Genomic DNA, 25,346 nt, shown 5'->3' on the forward strand with positions numbered 1-25,346 from the left:
GCTAAGTAAACAGTCTTCCAGCCAACCCAGGTGGCCTTGTATGGAATGGGAAGGAACAGACTCAACACAGTCGTTATCAGGGAGTTTTTGTTCGGCTCCAGCCTTGAGCCCACAGCTGGCGCCGAAGGGGTATCCGGATTATGATGGTCATTTTTCTTTTGCAACAACTCATCAGAATTTCAAAGCTGTTCTTTAACACTCTGACACTGGTCTCTCAATATCCCGTTGGAGAACCGCGAGCTTCCCCATGATGGTATCAAACTTGCGTTCCGTGGTGTTGTCATTCTTTTGCTCAGAGAGCCGATTCTGAGAACTCACGACTGCATAACCTCGCTCCCCCAAATTTGTCTGATCTTCTCCATACATACTCACCCCCTTGTACACTGCAGTCTTCTTCAGCTTCCCTTTTGTCTGTTCCACCTGCTCTCTTGACTACTCAGAGCCTTTAGTTGTTCTGGCCCGAGACTTTGGAAAGCACTTCCATCAGATCTCCGGACTACAAACGCTCTCTTCACTCTTAAATCACGTCTTAAAACTCATCTATTTAAAACTGCATACCCTACATCATGATTCCATCTTAGTCGATTTTTTACTGTGTTTACTTTTATACTTGCTTTTATACTTTCATACTTGTTTTTTTATTTTTCATTTACCTTGTGTTTTTATTGTACTAATTAAGGGGACCTTGAGGGTCTTTAAAGGCGTCTATAAATAAATAAATGTATTACCACCATTACCATCATTTATTTATGAGCTTAAATCACAATAAAACATTTACATATTAAAGAGTTACACATATGAATAATAAACAATTTAACTATTGGCATGTAAGTACAAAAAGCACAATTTCAATTCACAATTGCAATATTAACAATTTTTAAATTATTAGTATACTATGACTGATTTTTGCTCATTAAATATTTTTTGGTGTTCTTCTCAGGTTTCAACAATATGATAAAACACTTTGGGGCAAATATACACAGCATTAATCCAAAGCTGGAGGCCAGAATAGCAAAAATTTCCACAACCACTGTAAATTTTCCAGGAGAGCTGACATATGCTGGGATAAAAGTGATCCACACTGCACAAAATATCAGCATGCTGAAGGTGATAAGCTTGGCTTCATTGAAATTATCAGGTAATTTGCGGGCTAAAACAGCTAAAACAAAGCAAAAGGAAGCAAGTAGGCCTATATAACCGAGCACAGCCCAGAAGCCAACAGCAGAGCCTAATGCACATTCCAGGATGATTTTCTCCTTGTATGTGGTTAGATTTTTTATTGCAAAGGGAGGGCTCACTACCAACCAAATAGTACATATTAAAATCTGAATAAAGGTGAAACACATAACAGTCATTCTTTGTTGTGGAGGACCAAACCATTTTATCACATTACTACCTGGAAGTGTCCCTTTAAAAGCCATTAAAACCACTATAGTTTTCCCAAGTACACAAGAGATACAGAGTACAAAGGTGATCCCAAATGCAGTGTGACGCAGCATGCAGGACCACTCGGATGGTGCTCCAATGAAAGTTAATGAACATAAAAAACACAGAGTGAGAGAGGTGAGCAGCAGGAAGCTCAGCTCAGAGTTGTTGGCTCGGACAATTGGAGATGTCCTGTGATAAAAGAATACACCTGCGGTGATAATGGCCAGTAAGGCACCCAGAACTGAGAATGTGGCCAGGATGATTCCTAGGATGTCTTGAAATGAAAGAAACTCTACAGGCTTAGGGATACAGGTGTCTCTTTTTGAGTTAGGCCAGAACTCTTTGTGGCAGGGTAAACAGTCAGCTGAATCTAAATAAAAGAAATACATTTTTTTTAAAAGAAAAAGAGAGATTTTTTTTTCTATTTTATTCAATTTCACAGATATTGATAATAATCCTCATTCAGTTTTACCTGTAATATTATTAATCTCTCCCTCAGGACACAGTAAACAATCATAGCAGCAGATGGGTTTTCCTTTCTGCAGTACTTTACGAGTTCCTGGAGGACAACTGTCAGTGCACACTGACACTGGCACCTGTCAAAGACATAAAGGAAGTGTAATAGATGTAAATATTTTCTGCACAGCTATAAGGATTTCATACTCATTGAATTTAATTATATAGATTCTTGACTCATTACTTTTGTGCTATCTTCCATCCAGGTTATGTGTCTGTTAATTCTAAACTCCTTGCCCACTGGTAGTGACGCATCATACAGTCCTACAGTTACTATCTCAGTGTTGCCACTCTCGTGGTTTTGCCAGTTTACCAGCTCATAGATAGCCACAGGATCCCCATTAGCATTAAAAGACACATCATAACCGTTTTGGGAAAAATTTACTTTCTTCAGTTCAGTTAAAACCTGAAAGGATGAGTTAAGACAGAAAGAAAAGAAATAAAAAAGTTTGATATTTTAGAAATTATTAGTAATATTGCACATCATCCATGTGAGATCAGAAATAATAAAAGACAATGACATTAACATATACGTTTAATCTTACCTGTTTGGGCTCTAACTTGGTTAGTTTGTCACACTGAGTTGTGACATTTTTTCCATGACACACTGCATTATGAATGGCATGTGCTATTGCATACACAGCCTTGTACACCATGTTAGTAATTCTGAGCTGAGACGTGTCAGTGTATTGGCTTTGGAGATTCTGTATGTCTTCATTTCCATCACAAACTTTCTCGTCTACAGTAGCAGCACCTACAGAAAAATGAACAAACATAAACATATCTTTTCACCACTGAACTTTGATCTGGATTTCATACATTTTATTTTGATAAATCTGACAAATTAGATGTTTTTCTGTAATCAAGAAAACTTTCTTACTTTTTTTCAGTCTACAGTTGAATGCATCCTCCCAAAACTCAGTGAGCACTGACGAAGCAGCCACTTCAGAGAAAGAGAGATTCAGCAGGAATTCTCTGAGACCTGGAATTGCAGACTTCGGAATACCAAATCCAATGGCCCCAGCACAGAAACTGTACCTCGTTAATTCTGTGTTGGTTACCCATGATTCACTGCCTATCCACTGGCGAGTTGGGAAAGGCTCACGTGAAAGCTCCTCCAACAGGATCTTCATGTCTCCAAAAGATGCAAATGCCACAACAACTACAGCTTTAGACCTTGAGATACAACATAAAGCATTAAAAACATTTTTTGACTGTCTCATGATATGACATGAAATATTACTTAAAAAAGGAACCTAATTTCCACACATACAATAATCCACATGTTATATCTGTGATATAGAAACCTGCGGATAACATCTGCTACTCTCTGAATTCTGCTCTGTGGGTCTGTCCGATAGAAAGATACAGAGTATTCCACACAGATCCCCTCTTTCTGTGCTGCTTGGAGAAAAGAAGCCATGCCATTATTTCCATAATCCGAATCCGACCGAACAGCACCTATCCAATTCCAGCCAAAGTGTTTTACCAGCTTGGCTAGTGATTCAGCTTGAAACTGGTCACTGGGAATTGTTCTGAAGAAATTTGGGTACTGCTGCTTGTCAGACAAGCAAGCACATGTGGCAAAGTGGCTAACCTAAAACAAAACAAAAAACAGTGCTACTCTTTAAATAAATGTGCATTCAAATTTTATGGAGATGTAAATTTTCATTAAAATGTGCAAAATTTTTAAAAAATACATACTTGAGGAATGTTAAAGGGACTTATGAGACGTGAAATGCTGATGGATGGTGTAGACCCAGAGTCCCCGACAACAGCCATCACCATACCAGACTGAGAACAATTGTTACCAGTGGAAAACACAGGGTCGAAGCTATTTAAAAACTGAAATGCCACATGCACTGCAACAGGCACTAATGCACATGAATCATAGATCTGGTATCCAAGCTTGATTCCAGGTAGCAGGTCTGTGTTGTTATTAATCTCTTCTATGGCAAAGATCATTGCACGTGAGAAGTGCAGCCCACGGGTGTCAATGCTGCAGACAGTCAAGCAAGTGTTAGAATTAAGGCTACAAGGCTACATATGAAGGACATTTTTGAGGATTGAACCGCTGTCAGATATCTACTGGAATTTATCTTTTGTTTTCTGGGTTGACACTTATGAAACTGTTGCTTAACACACTTTAATTTGTGAAGCTTTTAAAACTAGAATAAAACTTAAAATTAAATGAAAAATTGCAAATTATACAGCATTATTGCTTTACATTTGTTTTTGCGCGATACAGAGATAATTCAGCACCTTTAAACACAATACATGTCAACTTTAATCCCCCATTATACAATCCAACATGTTGTTATCACACATATCTCACTGTTACTGACCTCCCTTTGCATTTCACAGGCTTCGGGATGCTAGAGTAGTTGTTATAAAATGTATCCATGTAGGCATGAAGGGAGAACGATCCCCCAATAATAAAATCTCCCTCCATTGAGAATGCTGGCAGACGAGTGCTACCCTGGAGCTTACAGTTCACAGATGAAACCAGTGTACCAGCATGAGCTGCTGTAAACCTATTCCTATAATTCAGACAATCTAGGCACACAGCCAACACGATAACTGAGTTCAGCTGAAAAAAATACACCGCTAATATCAGACCAATTATAAGACCTGCTGTCTCCATCCCTGCCTGATGTCAGTGGTTTGTATATGAGTGTAAGAGAGTTTTCACTGGTTTATATAGGTATTTTGACAAAGGCTGTTTTCTTTTTCTTTTTTGTTTTCTTCAAGAGGGCGTGCCCCTATCCAGTGGTGGTTGATCAAGTCTTGAGTGTAACCCCTACAGTGTTTCCATGTCTGTGTTCTCTTCTTGTAAAATATTTTCAGCTGGATTTTATATTACAAATTAGTACTAACATTATAATAGTGGGGTATTAATTTTTAAGTAAGGAGAAAATAATAAAAAAAATTACAATTTATTTGCGCAGTATCAACTATGGATTTTTAAATTTTAAGAAATTTAATTAGTGAAATAATAATTAGTGGTCATGAATGACAAGTAAAATAACAATGCCTATGAGGCAAAAATTTTATATTTTATATAGTATAGTTATGGTATTTTTATTTGAGTAATTTTGGTAACAATATGATAATCTATATGCTATAATATGATAACGTCTGTATAGCATTTGGAAGTTTTTTTTTCAAATTAGTGACAGTAATCTAGTAGTAACCCCATTTTATTACTGGAGTTTGTATCACAACAATAGGGAGTAAATGCTACCCAAACAGTGCAGGAGCCTCCTTACATCCCAGACTCTGTATTGCATTGTGTTGGACTGGGGTCCATTGTGTATGGATGCGACTTCTACTTGTCCCCTACTTTGTGCTGTGGTTGTGTTGTTCTGAATTGAATCATGTAGCGCATGATCAAGCTGATTATTTTGAGGTGTGAATGGCCTGCCTAAAACAAACTGTGTGAGACTGGCTAGCTGGCAAATGATATTATTATTATTATTATTATTATTATTATTATTATTATTAAGAAGAAGAAACAGAATAACCAAAGCAATAATTATACTAGAATTGTTGCTTTCCAACAATCCCACCAATGATAAAGCTTGTTACCAAATTTGGTAGTTTATGTGTAATCACATTTGTTATTACATGTTTGATAATAAGAATCGGGAGTATTAAATGGAGAATTGCCTGTTTCAGTTTTCCGTGTTAATAACCTAATAAACCAAACTTAATTCAATTCAATTCAATTTTATTCATATAGCACCAGCAGTTACCTTAAGGCACTTTATATAGTAAGGTAAAGACTCTACAATAAAAAAAGAAAACCTCAACAATAAAATAACACTCTATGAGCAAGCAATTTAAAAGAGCAGGGAGTGAAAACTCATTTTTACTAGAAAGAAAACTGACAGAGCTATGTTCAGGGAAGGGAAAACATCTGTGATGGGAGGAAGGCAGGACAAAAAACAAACTGTCAGCCAGGGACCAATACTAAGTAATGATTAAATGCAATGTGTAAGTACATAGTAAATGAAAAAGTAATTAATGAAGAGACACTTTGGTGTTGGTGGGCCTACAGGAGACCACAAAGAAAATCTGTTTGCTGTACATAATTATAAACCTGTGAGATTGTTAAAAAAAAAAAAAATCTTTCACTAATTCTTAAAATTCTATTTGCAAAATAATTCATACTTTTTTTCAAGAAAACATTAAAAGATTATTTGTTTCAACAGAACTTTTGGTTTTTGTCAGCCTGGATACAGAGCTTACCATTAGAGAAGTCAGAAAGAAACTCTGAATGAGGGCCAGGTGGATGATAGATATGTCATACTCAGTATTAGTTCATTTTGACTTTTTTTTCCTCCAGGTCTGAGACACTGAGCAAGCAGTCTCCAGCCCATTCAATTCATTTCAATTCAATAGAAATACTTGCTTAAAAATATACTGGTGGCAGGGAAAGGGGCCAAAGCCTAAAGACCCTACCCCCCAACCCCGCAAACCCATTGATCACAAATAATGTAGTAATAGAACATGGAATTTATTATTGTAAGGAGAAAAACCTCAGGAAAGCAAAGAATCACGGGCCCAGAGTTAATTCATGTACATGGACGATTGCCTGACCACGTTCCGTCGACTACAGAAACGTGCAGGCAAAGCGCGCCAGGCATTCACTCAGAGTTTATTATATACTGCCCTACTCACGTAACACTCATGGGTGGAGTACAAGTTAGGAAAAAACAACTTCTTATCTGCTGATTGCATACGAGGCTGCACAGGATTCAGCCTTGCAAGACGAAGAGGAACAAGTTGATTAACGATCTTGTAGTGGGTTAAAACAATACATGTGGGTGTTGTCTAAACTTGAGCAGACACTTTGTTCCAGTTAAAGAATTTGCTGACACGCTATATACAGGCATTACTACACAATTCAAATAAGGCTTAAACATAAACAATTATCACAGTTGAATATTAATAAAATTCAAAATCTTTTAACAATTATTAAGATGTTTATGAATATGGTGAGTTAACAAATAGTAGACACAATACACACATTCAAATACTGTACTTTAGTTTTCAATTTTAATAAAGCATTACTATTTTCTACTTCAAGTCATTACTTTGAGATTGTTATATATATTAGAAAATATAGCATAATGATAATACTAGGTATTGTAAACTTTACAAACCACCCAGCAGTATATAAAGTCAAATTATAAAATACAAGTAAACAACAATTGCACAACAGAATATCAATGTAATGAACACACTGTTCATTACCAACACACTTACTTAGTTTTGACAAAGCACACTGCTTAGGTAAATGATCTGAGTACTTGTTCATCACTGAGCAATTTGTGTTTCGAGCCAAATGACAGGGAGAGAGAGAGAGTGAGTGATGTTAGAACACGTCATACTATGGCAACCTCCCGGGAGCGGACGGAGGGGGTCAGTCGTTGGGATGTGCATGCGCAGATGGATTCTGGGACTGTAGGAAAAGGTCAAATATTTTCATTAAAACGTTTTTACTGTTTTGTTTTTGTTACTCGTCATTGTAGCTTGCTGTTAATGTTGTGCTAATGTAACAAGGTCATAAATCACATTATTATAATTACACAAAATGTGTTCTAAACCCCCAAACTGCTCCTTTTATACCTGACTTTTAGGACCTCCAAGCCTGTAGTTATGTTCATTATCAGTTAGAGCCCCTCCTTATTCTTTTCTTCTTCTTCTTTGGTGCAATCCTATAAATACAGTGTACCCCTTTTGCCTCTCCCCTTTTCTACAATTCCCCTGTGGGAGAGGTGGGTGTCATTTCTTTCCAACACCTTAAAACACACATATAATTCATATTTAGCCACCCTGATGTTTCTGATTGTGATTTTAGTTAAGTTATTGTCATTATTAAGCCTGTTTTTGTTAGATGTTATAAGTGTGTAGTATGTGTGTATCATGTGTTTTAGGCGCCATAAATGCTAGCATGAATATATACTCCTTGCTAGCTTGGAAGTTGTGGTGGGTTGAGCTAACCCTCTTCCCCACTGTTTGTATTTGGTCGTAGGAGCTGGAGTGGGCAAATTATTTACTTGGAGGTCTTTCTTTCTTTTACCTTTTTTATCAGGTATGTTGGATTTCATGTTGATGTTTTTGTTTTATCTTTTGTCAAATATGTTACATGTAAATGCATACTTTATGTTTAATGTAAAAATAAATGCAGCCCTTTTCTACAATTCCCCAGTGGGAGAGGAGCTGGAGTGGGCAAATTATTTACTTGGAGGTCTTTCTTTCTTTTTTTTACCTTTTTTATCAGACACAATGCAGAATCACACCGGTTACACTAACAATAATGGTTAGCAATTTTAGCCATTGACACTAACACAATTTAGTATCGGTATACAGAACTGTTTTCCAAAAAAAAACAACAACAATGTTATGAGTAAGTGAAGTTGCTCCCAACTAATTTGAACCTTTGGCCTCTAAAATATGTGGTTCAATTGCGTGCTGCGTACATAACGTAATGTCAGGTAGACCGAATTATAATATTGTTAAAGTCACTAAAATGGCGCCTGAAGCCTGTTTTGACATGAGCTCTGTGTCTGCTCTAGAAACTCAGAAATTCAGCAGAGCTGACCCGTACATTAAATACTCACATGAACCTTGTGGCGTGGGTGTGGTCTCTAGCCAGCTGCAGAGGAGGGGTGACGCAGTGAGCTCCCGGGGCGGCGCAGGGACGGGGTGAACAGGTGTGCTGGGATCTGACAGTGATTGTGTCTCTTTATATGTTGGCAGTGACAGTCGGAGGAAAGGAAGAGCGGACATGACAGCAGAAAGAGCGGGAGTGTCTGTGTCCCAGTGAACAATACAAAAACCGCAGTGTCAAATAAAAAGTTCCGCTGTCATCATATTTGCTCCAGCGTATGTTTATCGGGTCCAACGTTACACTGGTGCCGAAACCCTGGCTCGATGTCCGGTCCCCAGCCGGCTGCTCCTGCTCCCCCGGCGGCGCCGCCACCCACACAGCCACCCGCCCAACCGCTGCAGATCTTGGGCCAAATGATGATGGACATGGCGGCGATGGCAGCTCGTCAGGCAGCCACTTGCTGAGCTTGTCCGCCGGCTCGCGGGGGGTGTTCAAGGATGTGTGCCGGGCGGTGCTGGACCATTTGGGCCTCTCCGCGGAGGATTACCGTTGCCGATTCCGGGCCAGCAGGATGACGGGAGGGGAGCGGCTGTTTGCATGGGCACGGCAGTTGGAGGATGCGGCTGTGACCCGGGCCTGCCGGAGGCGACGGCTCGTTGGGTCCGCTGCCACCCCCCCCGGCGGGTCTGACGGCGGGGCAGCCGTACTCCGCCGCCCAGGCCACCGGTGACGGCGACACAGTGGAGGGACGGAGGCCCTGTTGGAACGAGCAGGCAGCGGGGTGGAGCCCCAGGAACCCGTACCTTCCGCTGCACGGAAATATGTGTCCCCGGGGCACTTGCGCCGAGACTGTCCGCTCATGGAGGTGGGGCAGGTGTTCCGGGTTGCCGGTGCGCCAGAGCCCGCCCCCCGTCCAGGAGGGACGTACCGCGTGCCGGTAAGGTGTCAAGGGGGTATTTGCTTTGGTGGACACGGGCTGTATGCAAATCTTGGTTCACCAAAGTTTGGTTTGCCCCGGGGCATTGTTGGAAGCAAAGTGGGTGGAGGTGAAATGTGTGCACGGGGATGTTCACGAGTACCCGGTAGTGTCGCTGCTGCTGAAATTCAGGGGCAAAACGCATGGAGTGAAGGTGGCGGTTAGCCTGCACCTGTCTCATCCCCTTATTTTGGGCACGGATTGGCCGGGGTTCCACAGCTTACTGGAGCAGTATGCGGGGATGCAATCGCGGTCTGTAAATTTGTGTAACGTTTGCGCGGCGCTCAGTGGCGACACGGGAGCGACCGACACTGACTCTGGGGGAGAGGAGCTGCCTCCTGTTGTACACCCCACGGAAGATTTTCCACTAGAGCAGTCTCGGGACAACACCATACGCTCAGCCTATGACCAAGTGATGGATATTGATGGTTGGTGCGCCCTGACGCTACTCGGACTTACCCTCATTTCCAATTGCGGAACGATCGGCTGTATTGATTGAGCCGCGACACTCACACTAATGAGATCCGCACACAGTTGTTGGTGCCACAAAGCCTCCGGGAAACGATTTTCCAGGCGGTTGTACCCATTACCACTGATGGAGATCCCGTTTGAGCGCATTGGCATGGATCTCATCGGGCCATTTCACCGGAGTGCATGCGGCTATTGCTTTGTGCTGGTCCTGGTGGACTACGCAACGCGATACCCGGAAGCAGTGCCGCTGCGCACCATTTCAGCGAAGAGCGTGGCGCAGGCACTGTTTCAGGTCATCTCCCAAGTCGGTATTCCGAAAGAAATACTGACTGACCAGGGCACGTCGTTCATGTCGCGCACATTGTGGGAACTGAACAAATTACTGGGTATTAAATCTATTCGGACCAGCGTCTACCACCCTCAGACTGACGGGCTGGTAGAGAGGCTGAATAAGACTTTAAAATCCATGATTCGTAAGTTCATTTGCGGTTAGACCCTCTGTTGTTCGCAGTGCGGGAGGTGCCCCAGGCCTCCACAGGATTATCTCCCTTTGAGCTGTTGTACGGCAGAAAGCCACGGGGGGTGCTCGACCTGATTAAAGAAAACTGGGAGGAAGGTCCGAGCCCTGCGAAAAGTGAAGTTCAGTACGTGCTGGACCTGCGGGCAAAGCTGCACACACTGGGGAGGCTCTCACGGGGGAATTTGCTCCAGGCCCAGCAGCGGCAGCAACGCCTGTACAACAGAGGGGCGAAACTCAGGCAAAGTGCTTGTGTTACTTCCTTCTTCCAGTTCTAAGTTACTCGCCAAGTGGCAAGGACCCTTTGTGGTCACACGGCGAGTGGGGGACGTTGATTATGAAGTTGTACAGTCGGAAAGGGGCGGAGCCACACAGATTTACCACCTCAACCTCCTCAAAGCTTGGAGGGAGGCGGAGACCGCTTCTCTGGTGAGCCTGGTATGAGAGAGAGATGAGTTGGGGCCGGATGCGCCAAAATCTAACATCCTCGCCTCCCTCCATTGTAGTGACCATCTCACACAGGCCCAGAGGGCGGATGTTGCTGCATTGCAACAGCGCTTTGCCGACGTGTTCTCCCCCTTGCCTGGCTGTACTTCTCTCATAGAGCACCATTTTGAGACGCAGCCTGGCGTGACGGTGCGTTCACGGCCCTACAGGCTGCCGGAACATAAGAGGCAAATTGTTTTCCGGGAATTGAAGGAAATGCTGGGGTTGGGAGTAATAGAAGAATCACACAGTGCTTGGTGTAGCCCCATCGTTCTTGTGGTGAAGAAGAATGGGTCTATACGGTTCTGTGTCAATTATTGCAGAGTGAATGAGGTGTCACGTTTTGATGCTTATCCCATGCCCCGGGTCGACGAGCTCCTGGACCGGTTGGGCACCACTCGCTTTTTCACAACACTGGATTTAACCAAGGGCTACTGGCAAATTCCCTTGTCTGCAGAGTCCAAGGAAAAGACGGCCTTCTCCACTCAGTACGGGTTGTACCAATTCATTACGCTTCCGTTCGGCTTGTTTGGAGCCCCTGCCACTTTTCAGCGCCTCATGGACCGGGTGCTGCAGCCCCACGCTGCCTATGCTGCCGCCTATCTAGACGACGTCATCATTTACACATGGGCGGAGCATGTGCGGCGTGTGGCCAAGGTGCTGGAGTCCCTGAGGCAGGCGGGGCTCACAGCCAACCCGAAGATGTGTGCGGTTGGACGGAGGGAGGTACAGTATTTGGGGTACCACTTGGGGGGCGGGCAGGTGCGACCTCAAGTGGATAAGACGGCGGCAATTGCATCCTGCCCGCGTCCCAAGACGAAAAAAGAGGTGAGACAGTTTCTGGGGCAGGCCGGCTATTACTGGCGGTTCGTACCAGGGTTCGCGGACTTGACCAGCCCCCTAACTGATCTCACCCGCAAGGGTTCCCCGGATCTGGTCCAGTGGACGGAGCGGTGCCAGGCGGCGTTTTTGCAGGTGAAACGGGCTCTCTGTGGAGAGCCACTGCTGTTCACACCTAACTTCTCCCTCCCTTTTTGTCTGCAGACTGACGCCTCGAGCAGAGGCCTGGGGGCCATTTTGTCCCAGCAGGTAGCCAGAAGCTGACGGACCACGAGTCACGGTATAGCACTGTGGAGAAGGAGTGCCTGGCAATCCAGTGGGCGGTCGACTCCCTTCGCTACTACCTCCTGGGCCGCCCACTCACCCTAACATGAACTATGGAGTTCCCCAGGGTTAAGCAAGAATGCTGCAACAAATGTATTGAAATAGAGTATCAAATATTAGCTTCTCTACACTGGCTTCCTGTTAAATCCAAATCAAATTTAAATCCATCCATCCATCCATCCATTCACATCTGCTTATCCTTTTCAGGGTCGCGAGGGGTGCTGGAGCCTATCCCAGCTGTCATAGGGCGAGAGGCGGGGTACACCCTGGACAGGTCGCCAGGGTTAAATCCATCTCATTAAATACAAGATGTTGAATAATCAGGTTTTACTTATCTTAGAGACCTCATAGTACCATAACACCCATATAAACCACTTTGCACTTGGACTACAGGCTTATTTGCAGTTTCTAGGTTATTTAAAAGTAGAATCGGAGGCAGAACCTTCAGCTTTCAGGGCCCATTTCTGTGGAAACAGCTTCCAGTTTGGATTCAGAAGACAGACAACCCCTCTACCTTTCAGATAATCTTTTAAAGTTTCCTTTTTGATAAAGCTTATAGTTAGGGCTAAATGGGATGAACCTACCTACCATATCACCAGAGTAGAGCACTTCGACCTTGGCCTGCTGGCTTACTTGGTAGGTTATTGGTCTGCTTGGGGAGGTGCAATCATTTGTGCTTGATTAACTGCATTTATATGTCGACTAGTAGCATCAGCATGAATTTCAGTGACACATATTTCCGAGGAGAACACTGCATGAATATGTGTTTAAAAGTGTGAAAAATAGGTGGATAAGACAATTATAATACCAAGCTCACGCAGTTGACATTAACCCTTTAGCCGGTCGGTGCGGCAACGCTCTATTTTGCTTAACTATTTTTAAATCCCTGCAGAACTGGAACCATGTAAGCTAGCGCAATAATTCTTTTTGCAAATGAAACCGGAGGAGTTGTACTTACATCTCATGTCATCAGCTTGTGCTAGGTCACGGTTTCCTTCCACATATAGCTTTGCAAAAATTGCACAAAAAGCGCTTGCAGGAACAAAAACATAATATTCCAGAAACACACCTTTTCTGATTCGATCAGCTGTTCGTAACACTTCCTACATTGAAATAGATGTCAGCGCGAATGATCGCATGTCCGCCATTACCTGCCCGAAACCGGAAGTGACGTCATTTTTGCGGAAAATGTAGTTTTTTACTTGTAGGCCTTAAAAGCCCATACTGGTGTTTTTAAAAGTCATGTTTGACTTTATGCTTTTCTGAATAGTTTCTGGGATGCTTAGAACTCAAATTGCACTGATTTAAATAGTTTATTTTGATGCACATGCTGTTTTCTTTGCAAATTTGCATTATAGGATTGTTTTTCGTTTTTTCTGCAGTATATAAAAATTGGTGTATCTCAAAAATAAAACTAGGAAGACACTCAAAAATAAATTTCCTGTGGTTGTAAACTATTTTTTGCAACTTTTTTGTATTTAAGGTTTTGAAGGATAAACCTCTTAAATTTCTTAGATTAGAAATATATGTAAAAAAAACAAAACAAAAACGATTTTCAATTTTTCTGTAGTTTATTGCAATTTTTTGCAATTTATGTTGTTACTATGGATTTAATGCATAAATATTATTAAAATTTGGGCTATAACAGTTGTATTGATGTATAGCAACTTGAAATGCTCCCAAAAATGGCACTACAGCATGTAAAAATATAAAGTAAGCTCTGGCAGACTTGGTTCTATGGTAGGTCTTAAAGGGTTAAACTGACATCTGCAATTTTAAACTTGCTTTGTAGTAAAATAGAATAATTAACAGCAGCTGTGTCAAACTACTACCTCAGAATAATCTGGTTTTATTAAGAAATGTAAACTTATATTTATTTATTCACTTAAATTAAGTATTTGTACATTAAACAACAATTGGCAGACAATGGATAATGGAAATCCTTTATTTAAATAACATCAGAAAATGAAAATCTTTGTTATGTGCACTGAATACGTACAGTTTCAGCATGCTGTAGGAAGAGTAATAGTACCAAAGCTCTGATAAATTATGACTGATTTTTGCTCATTAAATATTTTTTGGTGTTCTTCTCAGGTTTAAACAATATGATAAAACACTTTGGGGCAAATATACACAGCATTAATCCAAAGCTGGAGGCCAGAATAGCAAAAATTTCCACAACCACTGTAAATTTTCCAGGAGAGCTGACATATGCTGGGATAAAAGTGATCCACACTGCACAAAATATCAGCATGCTGAAGGTGATAAGCTTGGCTTCATTGAAATTATCAGGTAATTTGCGGGCTAAAACAGCTAAAACAAAGCAAAAGGAAGCAAGTAGGCCTATATAACCAAGCACAACCCAGAATCCAACAGCAGAGCCTAATGCACATTCCAGGATGATTTTCTCCTTGTACGTGATTAGATTTTTTATTGGGAATGGAGGGCTCATTACCAACCAAATCGTACATATTAAAACTTGAATAAAGGTGAAAGACATAACAGTCATTCTCTGCTGTAGAGGACCAAACCATTTCATCACATTACTATCTGGAAGCGTTGCTTTAAAAGCCATTAAAACCACTATAGTTTTTCCAAGTACACAGGAGATACAGAGTACAAAGGTGATCCCAAATGCAGTGTGACGTAGCATGCAGGACCACTCAGATGGTGCTCCAATGAAAGTTATTGAACATAAGAAACACAGAGTGAGAGAGGTGAGCAGCAGGAAGCTCAGCTCAGAGTTGTTGGCTCGGACAATTGGAGATGTCCTGTGATAAAAGAATGTAGCCGCAGTCATAATGGCAAGAAAGGCACCTAGAATTGAGAATGTAGCTAAGATGATTCCAAGGATGTCTTGAAAGGAAAGAAACTCTATGGGTTTAGGGATACAAGTGTCTCTCTTTGCATTAGGCCAGAACTCTTTGTGGCAGGGTAAACAATCACCTGAATCTAAATAAAGAAAAAAAGAGGAGAGGCTGCTAGGAATTTATTCATTGTAAATTGTATTTTTCAGTGTAAAACGATTTTAAATACATGGACACACATTAGATTTTACCTGTAATATTACTGATCTCTCCTTCAGGACATGCTATACAGTCATAACAGCAGATGGGTTTTCCTTTCTGCAGTACTCTCCGAGTTCCTAGAGGACAACTGCCACTGCACACTGACACTGGCACCTGTGAACGAAATAAAGGAACCATAATATATTTAAATGTTTGCTATATAAGTGTAAGGATTCCATGCTCCAAAATTTAAATATTTAGATTCTTGTCCACAGACTTACGTTTGTGCTATTTTCCATCCAGGTTATGTTTCTGTTAATTCTAAACTCCTTGCCCAATGGTAGTGACGCATCATACAGTCCTACAGTTACTATCTCAGTGATGCCACTCTCGTGTTTTTGCCAGTTTACCAGCTCATACATAGCCACAGGATCCCCATTAGTATTAAAAGACACATCATAACCATTTTGTGAAAAATTTACTTTCTTCAATTCAGTTAAAACCTGAAAGGATGAGTTAAGACAGAAAGGGAGGGGAAAGAAAGAAAAATGTTTAAAATTTAAAAAATTTATAACAATACCGCACTTCATCCATGTAAGATCAGAGATAATGAAGGAAAATGGCCTTTGTTTAATCTTACCTGTTTGGGCTCTAACTTGGTTAGTTTGTCACACTGAGTTGTGACATTTTTTCCATGACACACTGCATTATGAATGGCATGTGCTATTGCATACACAGCCTTGTACACCATGTTAGTAATTCTGAGCTGAGACGTGTCAGTGTATTGGCTTTGGAGATTCTGTATGTCTTCATTTCCATCACAAACTTTCTCGTCTACAGTAGCAGCACCTACAGAAAAATGAACAAACATAAACATATCTTTTCACCACTGAACTTTGATCTAGATTTCATACATTTTATTTTGATAAATCTGACAAATTAGATGTTTTTCTGTAATCAAGAAAACTTTCTTGATTACTTAGAGTACGAGGGTGTCTTGGTTTATGAAGCAGCAGTAGCCTTTGTAACACCAAACGTTTTTTCTGTAAGCAAGAAAACGTTCTTACTTTTTTTCAGTCTACAGTTGAATGCATCCTCCCAAAACTCAGTGAGCACCGATGAAGCAGTGATTTCAGAGAAAGAGAGATTCAGCAGGAAGTCTCTGAGACCTGGGATTACAGACTTCGGAATACCAAATCCAATGGCCCCAGCACAGAAACTGTACCTCGTAAATTTTGTGTTGGTTACCCATGACTCACTGCCTATCCACTGGCGAGGTGGGAAAGGCTCACGTGAAAGCTCCTCCAACAGAACCTTCATGTCTCCAAAAGATGCAAATGCCACAACAACTACAGCTTTAGACCTTGAGATAAAAAATAATGCATTAAAATTTATTTTTACTGCATTATAACATGACATAAATAATGACATAATTTACTTCCACTAATTTCCACACATACAGTAATTCACATGTTATGATATAGAAACCTGCGGATAACATCTGCTACTTTTTGGATCCTGCTCTGTGGGTTTATCCGAGAGAAAGATAAAGAGTATTCCACACAGATCCCCTCTTTCTGAGCTGCTTCAAGAAAAGAAGCCATGCCATTATTTCCATAATCCGAATCTGACCGAACAGCACCTATCCAAGTCCAGCCAAAGTGTTTTATCAACTTGGCTAGAGCAGCTGCTTGAAACTGGTCACTGGGAATTGTTCTGAAGAAATTTGGGTACTGCCGCTTGTCAGACAAGCATGCACATGTGGAAAAATAGCTCACCTAATAAATACAAAAAAACATATACACATATATAAATAAAATAAAATATTGTACCTCTGAAAGAGCTATAGAATCAAAAATCATGAACATGCATATCTTAAATGTAAAAAATCTGCTAGAAATTCAAATTATTTACAAGAGGAATGTTAAAGGGACTGATCAGACGTGAGATACTGATGGAAGGTGAAGATCCAGAGTCCCCAACAGCAGCCATCACCATACCAGTGTGAGAGCAGCTGTTACCAGTTGAAAATGTAGGGTCTAGGCTATTCAAAAACTGAAATGCCACGTGCATTGCAACAGGTACTAATGCACATGAATCATAGATCTGGTATCCAAGCTTAATTCCAGGTAGTAGTTCTGTACTGTTATTGATCTCTTCTATGGCAAAGACCATCGCACGTGAAAAGCGCAGTTCACGGGTATCAATGCTGCAGACAATTATGTCACTGTTAGAATTATTCTACAAAGAATAAGATCAATTTCAAGATTGATCAAGTGACAAGGACAAAAGGCTAATAAAATAAAGATATGCATATATCTTAAAATATATATCTATATCTATCTATCTCTCTCTCTCGCTCTCATATATATATATATATATATATGAGGGCGAGAGAGAAACTTTTTGTTTTTGTTCTCATCTTTGCTCACCCACATACTGCTTTTACTGACCTCCCTTTGCATTTCACAGCCTCAGGAATGCTGGTGTAGTTATTGTAAACTGTGTGCATGTAGGCATGAAGGGAGAATGATCCGCCAATGGTAAAATCTCCCTCCATTGAGAATGCAGGTAGACGAGTGCTACCCTGCAGCTTACATGTCACAGATGAAGCCTCAGTACGAGGACGAGCTCCAGTAAGCCTAGTCCTTTGATTCAGACAATCTAGACACACAGCCAAGTCAGCAGCTGATTTTAACTGAAAAAAATACACTGCCAATATCAGACCAATCAGACCAAGACCTGCTACCTTCATCCCTGCCTGATGTCAGGTGTTTACATATGAGTGGTTTTTACACTCATTTATATAGGTATTTTGACAAAGTTTTTTTTTTTTTTCAAAAGGACATACCTTTATGTAATAGCCTTCGAATAAGTCTTTAATATAATTTCTACTGCTTATGTCCTACCTTATGTCCCCAGATTTTTTTCTTTATTTAAAAGTAACTATGTTAAATAGTATGTATGGTATTTTGTATGGTACTTTATTTTTAATAACCAAAAGGCTGTCTGGTTATTACTTTTTGCATTTTGTAAAATGAAAAGTAAAGTCTAACAACACAAACTTAATGATATAGAAACACAAGTCTTAGTTTTTGTCTACTAATTTTCAAGATCATTAAATAAAAAGAAAACCCCCAAAACAAACCTCAACTTTGGGGTTTCCAAGCAACCTGTAATGTGAAAACAAAACAATTTACATCATCCTGCATCCTCAATGAATTCCTTCACCTTCCAATTTAGAGTGGCAGTACAGTTTTTGCTTGATGGGTACATCTGCATTACTGAGCAAAAGTGTTTAAATGTGATTTCTGATTTTCTGATATTCCTCGGGGTTATGTCAGTCAAGATCATCAAGAAAATCCAGAGCCTTTAGGAAACATCCCAGGGGTCTAGCAACCAAGAAGTTAATAAACTCAGTGACCTCGCCCACAATGATGGGTAAGTCGTCCCCAGTGTTGGGCTAGTTAGTTTGGAAAAAGTAATTAATTACAGTTACTAGTTACTTCTTCAAAAAAGTAACTGAGTTAGTAACTGAGTTACAAGATTCTAAAAGTAATGAATTACTTAAAACATAATTATTGTGTTACTTTAAAAAAGAAACGTTTAACCCTCTGGGGTCCAAGGTATAATTGGCCATTTTTCACTACTTTAGATTTTACCTCTACATTTCACCTTTAAAAACTGTTGATTTGCCTTGTTTGGTATCATGCTTTTTAGCACAACCTCACGTGTCTGAATTTACAGTTATGTTTTCATTTTGACATACTGTATTAACACAATGGATCTAAAATCAGACAAAAATAAAATAAAATCCAAGTAGAAAAAGTTATATTTTCTACTGTAACAACCACAAACATGTTTAATTAATCATATGTCATAACTTTAAATGCAAATATAAATTGTCAAGTTTAAAATCATATGCACAAGTTTTGCAAACAACAAAGTTATTTGCAGCTACTTACCTTTTACCCCTTTTTTAAAATAACCATTTCAAACTATTTACATAACAATCAGGTGTTCCGCATTCAATATGATGCAACACAAATTATTTGTGCCACTCCAAATATTTCTGTCCACTATAAAGGAGAACATCACAAGCCTGATACCTGCAGGGCTGAAAGCAGTAGGTGTATCACTCCTGTTCTCTACCTGGAGATAGCAGTCACCTCATTTTTTCTGACACACAACACAAAACTATCCACAACATTACACACTAACTACACGAGACAACACATTAACTACACACTCCAAACACGCTAAACCTCACAAATCTTTCACATCTCAAAACTCGCTCTCTCTCTCTTTTTCTGCTGTCTTTCTTTCTCTCTCTCTCTCTCTCTCTCTCGCCATCACTCCTAAAACTTCCCCCTCTTCCTAAACAACTAAAGTTCATGTTGCCATATCATTTTAGATTGGTTGACATGGTGCATTTTTCCACCAACACGAAAGGACAGGGTTTTTTTTGTTTTTGGTCATAAGCAGAGAGTGCTTGCTAGCGCTGTCCTTAGACAGTAAACGTGACGAAACTATTGACGAAAAAACGCGTATATATTGTTTATCATGACTCTGGTTTTATGTGGCCTATCAACACAATTTAAAAACTGGCATATATCACATTGTTGCTTTGTCATCCTCCCTTAGTTATGCTGCAATAGATGTAGGCTGCCGGGGGATTCCCATGATGCATTGAGTTTTTCCTTTCCAGTCACCTTTCTCACTCACTATGTGTTAACAGACCTCTCTGTATTGAATCGTATCTGTTATTAATCTCTGTCTCTCTTCCACAGCATGTCTTTTATCCTGTCTTCCTTCTCTCACCCCAACCGGTCGCAGCAGATGGCCGCCCCTCCCTGAGCCTGGTTCTGCCGGAGGTTTCTTCCTGTTAAAAGGGAGTTTTTCCTTCCCACTGTCGCCAAAGTGCTTGCTCATAGGGGGTCATATGATTGTTGGGCTTTTCTCTGTATCTATGAAGCGCCTTGAGGCGACATTTGTTGTGATTTGGTTACATATAACGCCGTTATTCCCATCACTGGTCATCCTCCTCGTCCGCATTCTCTGCTTTCTCAACAGAATGCATGTTAGTGGGACTCAGAAAGTTCTTTGAAGTATTCCTTTCGCCACCTGTCTATAACCTCAGTTGAATGTCAGCAGCACCCCACATCGACTGTACATGTTCAGAGTGGAGCACCAGTTTCCCTGCTTGAGCCACCTGATGGTTTGCCAGAATTATTCAAGGCAGTCTGAAAGTCTTGTTCTATACCCTCACTGAACCCATCCAACACCCGAGTTGTTCCTTCAACGACTGCCCGAGCCACACTCCACAGCTACCCCTAAACTCCCACAGGCTAACCAAGCCCAATAGAACTCCTTCTTGCGCTGGCAGGCTCCCTTCCTCTCTGGTAACCACCATCTAACTCAGGGATTAGGGGTTAGCACCACAACAGGCACCAAGCACCTTGCAGTTCTTTGGAGCTGCCTCACCAATGGAGATGCAGAACATGGACCATTTGGGTCCCTAGCGTCCCTTGGACCTGCCAGGCTGTCCCAGTGCACCCAGATTATTTGTTTAGGTGCACCAGGCTTGTAGTGCATGCTCCCCCATCACCTGATCCAACTCAGACCAGAGTCCAGCCCTTCTTTAGGAGACTGATTCAGTGGTCCCAGTAGCCAGCTTTGATAGCCAGAAATGGGACAGCCAGGGCCTCTTCCCTGACTGCCGCTGGACACAGCCCCTACACCGCCTTCTGCTGTTTATGGCCCTACAGTAGAGTGAGTTATGCCGTTTCTTTGGGCTGCAGGACCACCTCTGTGACTTGCCAACTTATGATGCTGGATGTTACGGTACACATGGTCCAGTGTACCGTAACCGTAGTGTTCCCTATTTCCCCCTTGAAGGATATTTAACAAGTTGGTGGAATTGGGGAGTACAGATTTCAAACATGTGTAGCCGAGTGGTAAATTAATAATAATATTTTTCATTTCAGTTAACCAAATATCCATTTAAGGTTCAAAAAGGGGTCTTAAAATGTTGTTTCTTTGTTTCCATGTATGGTAAGACAAGAATGTTATTGGGTAATTTAATGTTATTGCTTGAGCTATTTCTTTGGTTATCTGCATATTGTGGTCACTGGGCGGGGAGGGGGCGGGGGGGGGGGGGGGGCAGTGCTTAAGGGTTAACTGCAGTTTTCCAAAAAAAACTTATCAAGAAATGCATCTTGGGACTTCCTGTTTACTTTTCTTTTTGTTGTGGTGTGGAACGGGAATTTGTGAAGGAGTTAAATTGTTGGTAAGGAATTGTTAAATATGCACATAACTCATTGAAACATATTGGTATAATTGTAGTGCAGTGGCAAAACGTCAGTATTTTAAGAAGATGATGTATTTCTTAAATGTATGATGCAAAGGACCTCTATGTGCAGCGTGGAGCGGCCATTTTCTCCATGCAAGGGATAAGTTGCGAGATTGTCTGTGTGCTCCAGTATTCCGAGTGAGCTGAGATTTCTGTGGAATGTAAGTGTTTATAAAAATGTGTGTAACACTTCCACATTTTTTAAAGGAGCCTTGTGTGATTTAGCTCTTTGTATTTTGTCCTGCACAGACAGAGGCCACTGCCGTATTTTTGTGTTTTGTATTTCATTTCATTTCTTTTATTCCTCATATTGTATTGGCGCATCTTTGTTTAATCGGTTATTCTGTTACTTTGCCACGTTACCTCTCGTGCTGTCGATGTTCAGTACAAGTCCATATGGCCGCTGTTTGACAAAAGTAAAGGTCAAAGGACATTTTTTTTGGTTTATTCAGTCGTCATTGACAATAAAACTGCACATTAAGAACCCCAGTAATTGTGTCCTGTGTGGCTACCCATTTCCCAGGCTACACATGTCTTATTAAAGTCCCCAGGAACAATATGGACATGTGCACTCTCTACTGTTTACTGATAATAAGTTAGATCTGGTTGAGTGCTGCGCTAACGTTAGCATTGAGGAGGAATGTAAACAATGGTAATTATGGCTATTGTTAGTTCGTGGGGTAGAGAAAAGGGTCTGCGCTAAATGGACATCGCCTCCAAGTCCAGTGAACAGGGACCGTCTTTTAGTCTACTGTTATGGCACCAGTCCTGAAGCACATAAGCATAGAGCCCACCAACCCTTCCCTTACTGGAGTCTTGGTTGTGGTCCTGGTGGTGTAATGTCTGGCCCAGTACCTCTACTGAGGCATTAGGAATGTTTGGATGGAGCCAAGATTCAGTTACAATCAGTAGACAACACTCCTGGACAAAGCAGTTGTAGTAAATCTCTGACTGTAGCTCTTCCGTTTTGTTTGCTGGGGATCTGGCATTGCTGAGGAAGATGAATGGAAGTGGGCTGTTTGTGTTGTTGTTTTTGCAGCTGGAGATAATAGCCAGCTCTGCATGCCAGTTTTTGTTTATTCTCCCTGCACCATCTGTGTTGTTTGTTTTTCCCCAAAATAACCCATGGTATACTCACAATCTTGGGTGGGATACTGTCAGATCTATCCAAATTAAAATCCCAGTTCAGGCTGAGGCTGATATCTATTAGTTCTTGTAACTGTTAGTTCCTGTAACTAACAGACATCACCTGAAAGTTATCAGTGCATTGCAGGACAACATAACAAAATGGCATAAATAACACAAAAAGGCTTACAGAGCAATTCAGTACATGGAGGATGCCATCATTATCACCCTTCACAGAGGGCTGAGTCATGCTCTTTGCTCTTTGTGAACTACAGCTCAGTGTTCAACACCATAATCCCATCCTTATCAACAAACTGGACCATCTTTACATCCCCCCTGCCACCCACTCCTCGATCAAAGATTTCCTCACCGATCAGTCAGACTCATCCCCTACCTCTCCACCAAACTCTCACTCAGCAGTGGATCCCTGCAGGCCTGCATTCTTAGGCCTGTACTGTACACCCAGTATATTGCTGTACACCAGGGGTAAGCAACCTTTCTGATGACGAGTGCCATCTAAAATTTCCTCAGAAGTCAATGTGCCATATGATTGCATTAGCAATAAATTTAATAATGTTCTATATTAACAGTTACACACTATATAGAACAACTTTATAGAATTATATTTGTTTGCAGATGTTGGCAGCTATCAGCGAATAGTTATCAGCTATTTTGAAACCAAAAAAAGACACTTTTTATCCATAACAAGAACTCCATAACAGCAAATGGACTGTACAACAGAAAATTCAAATGCTATTTATGGTCTCCTCACAACAATGATAAGAAAAATAAACTGGGCCAATATAGCATGTTTGTTAATACAGAGATACACATGTTAATGTGATCTCTGTTCTCCCACTCAGATACAAAGGTCTCCGAGTGTCCAGCATTCAGACGGCTACCTGACGACACTCTTCGTGTGGGAGAAAACCTGCTCACACAGATCTGTAGAGCCAAATACTGGCAATAAGGCCTCTGCAATGTTCGGAAGACAGTTAAACTTGTCAGGCAGTGATGTCCAGCAGGTGAAAATGCAAGCTCCATGAACACGCACAGCTGTGGATTCCAGCTGCTTCAATGTCGCATTAACTGGCTTTAACTCAGCCAGTTAAAGCAAGACAAATCTAGCTGCTCATTAAAGCTTTCTGGTTTGATCAGAAAATAAAACATCAAGGTCCATACACCTGAAAGTCCCAAAAATGCATTGTGAATTCTGTCTCGAGTCTACAGATTTATCCGTGTATTTCCGTGGTGCTGATGCTGTGCTGAGCGGACAGCTCCTGAAGCTTTTGAAGTGTCGAAATGTGGAAAGTATTTCTTTGTGCCCCCCTCTCCCTGTTAATGCCCTACCTGGCCCCCTGGCAAAACTTTGCTAGAGCTGCCCCTGCACAGTTACCAACTGTCAGCTACTTAGAAAACCATCCTGGTGGTATTTGTCTCTCAGAAACAGTTCATAACTTCCCTTCAACTCATTCATGTCACCTAAAAGGTAAACCTGTTTTTCCATCACCTGTTCAGCTCTGATGATTCAGTAAGGACATCTCCTGGTTTCATCTTCATGTTTCCCTCTCACCAAACCGACATCATGACCAGCAGCTTTTACAGCTGTGGCTCCAGCAAACATCAGCTGATACTAGAAATTAATATTAAATAAATTCTAACAACAGCTGAACAAGCTTTAACGTGCTGCTGTTGTTTAGCGAGACATCCGGCGGTTTCCGCTTTCTGGTGCAAAGTGGGCAATAAACAAACAAGAGAGAAAAGCCAATCAGCTTCATGATTGAATTAGCAACAGGAGAGAGGGGGGTAGAGAATGAGAGAAGAAGAGACAGCTGTGCAGCGTAACGACAGAATAACTCCAGCTTTGTGTCTTTTTCCATCCTAGCTGAAGTCCGGGACAAACTGTGTTCTTTTTCAGCTCAATACGAAACACGTAATATTTTCGCTGAATGCGGGACGATTCCTTTTTAAACGGGACAGTTGGCAACTCTACTAATTAACCTTATAAAATAAAGTTCAACATCAGTAACATCATAGCACCCACCCAGCTGTATAGAAACTCCGTCATCCTAGCTAGTATGCAGTACGAGTTATTGTAACTGACTGTAAAAAGTCAGCAGAACGAAACTAAACTACAGCTAGACTTGGTTTATATCTGACCCAGATAGACTGCAGGTCATAACTTCTTACCTGAAGTTCAGTTCACCTGACACTCGGACCGGTGGCTGCCTCGGGTCTCTCGTCTTGCCTCCACTTTCTCTCATCCACCTGCTGGCCTCCACCACTTGCTAATGTTACTGAATCTGTGGAAGTGCCGCCATAGCCACCACCAAACAACTGAGTTATTTTTTACACACCCGACAGCGTCTGGCCAATCCACCACCTTTCATTGTTTATACCGTTACAAAAAAGAAAATAAATTTTAAAAAAAAATCATTGGCCCACCGAGCAAATGCCCGGTATGCCCGATGGCCAGTCCAGCTATGGTCGTGCCATCAGTTAACCCTTCGAGTGCCAGCTGCGGCACGCGTGCCTAGGGTTGCCGACCCCTGCTGTACACCAATCCACCCAACCAACCTCATTGTAACCACTGTGGTTGGGCTCACTTCTGATGGAGATGAGACAGTGTACAGAGTGGAAATAGAGAATTTGTCATGCTGGTGCTCCAAAGAAAACTTGAAGCT

The 25,346-nt window shown here is 41.4% G+C and overlaps 2 protein-coding genes and 1 long non-coding RNA gene across 3 annotated transcripts; all 3 read right to left on the reverse strand.

Moving 5' to 3' along the window:
• Nucleotides 1–893: 893 nt before the first annotated feature.
• Nucleotides 894–3,909, reverse strand: LOC146503435 (extracellular calcium-sensing receptor-like). Its single transcript, XM_085131168.1, has 7 exons — nucleotides 3,649–3,909; nucleotides 3,252–3,541; nucleotides 2,825–3,120; nucleotides 2,490–2,698; nucleotides 2,129–2,350; nucleotides 1,901–2,024; nucleotides 894–1,798 (listed from the first exon to the last, which is right to left on the reverse strand). The coding sequence occupies exons 1-7, from the start codon at nucleotides 3,907–3,909 to the stop codon at nucleotides 894–896; spliced, it is 2,307 nt and encodes a 768-aa protein (XP_084987294.1).
• A 3,719-nt stretch (nucleotides 3,910–7,628) lies between these two features.
• Nucleotides 7,629–8,272, reverse strand: LOC146503436 (uncharacterized). The gene is made up of 2 exons (XR_014868670.1): nucleotides 8,222–8,272; nucleotides 7,629–8,032 (listed from the first exon to the last, which is right to left on the reverse strand). It is a non-coding gene; the product is annotated as an uncharacterized LOC146503436 (long non-coding RNA).
• Nucleotides 8,273–14,219: 5,947 nt separating this feature from the next.
• LOC146503437 (vomeronasal type-2 receptor 26-like) lies at nucleotides 14,220–15,387 on the reverse strand. Its single transcript, XM_085130594.1, has 2 exons — nucleotides 15,236–15,387; nucleotides 14,220–15,129 (listed from the first exon to the last, which is right to left on the reverse strand). Exons 1-2 carry the CDS (start codon nucleotides 15,381–15,383, stop codon nucleotides 14,225–14,227), a joined length of 1,053 nt encoding a protein of 350 aa, XP_084986720.1. The 5' UTR covers nucleotides 15,384–15,387; the 3' UTR covers nucleotides 14,220–14,224.
• Between the last annotated feature and the right edge of the window lie 9,959 nt (nucleotides 15,388–25,346).

The sequence above is a fragment of the Neolamprologus multifasciatus genome, chromosome 14 (genome assembly GCF_963576455.1).
Source record: "Neolamprologus multifasciatus chromosome 14, fNeoMul1.2, whole genome shotgun sequence".
NCBI lineage: Eukaryota > Metazoa > Chordata > Actinopteri > Cichliformes > Cichlidae > Neolamprologus > Neolamprologus multifasciatus.

Coding starts and splice junctions, on each gene's coding strand:
- LOC146503435 (XM_085131168.1), bottom strand. CDS start 3,909: ATGATCTTTGCCATAGAAGAGATTAATAACAACACAGACCTGCTACCT. Junction 3,542..3,648: donor GTCCCTTTAACATTCCTCAA/GTATGTATTTTT, acceptor GTTTTGTTTTAG/GTTAGCCACTTTGCCACATG. Junction 2,025..2,128: donor GGATGGAAGATAGCACAAAA/GTAATGAGTCAA, acceptor TGTCTTTGACAG/GTGCCAGTGTCAGTGTGCAC.
- LOC146503437 (XM_085130594.1), bottom strand. CDS start 15,383: ATGGTTCCTTTATTTCGTTCACAGGTGCCAGTGTCAGTGTGCAGTGGC. Junction 15,130..15,235: donor AGAGATCAGTAATATTACAG/GTAAAATCTAAT, acceptor TTCTTTATTTAG/ATTCAGGTGATTGTTTACCC.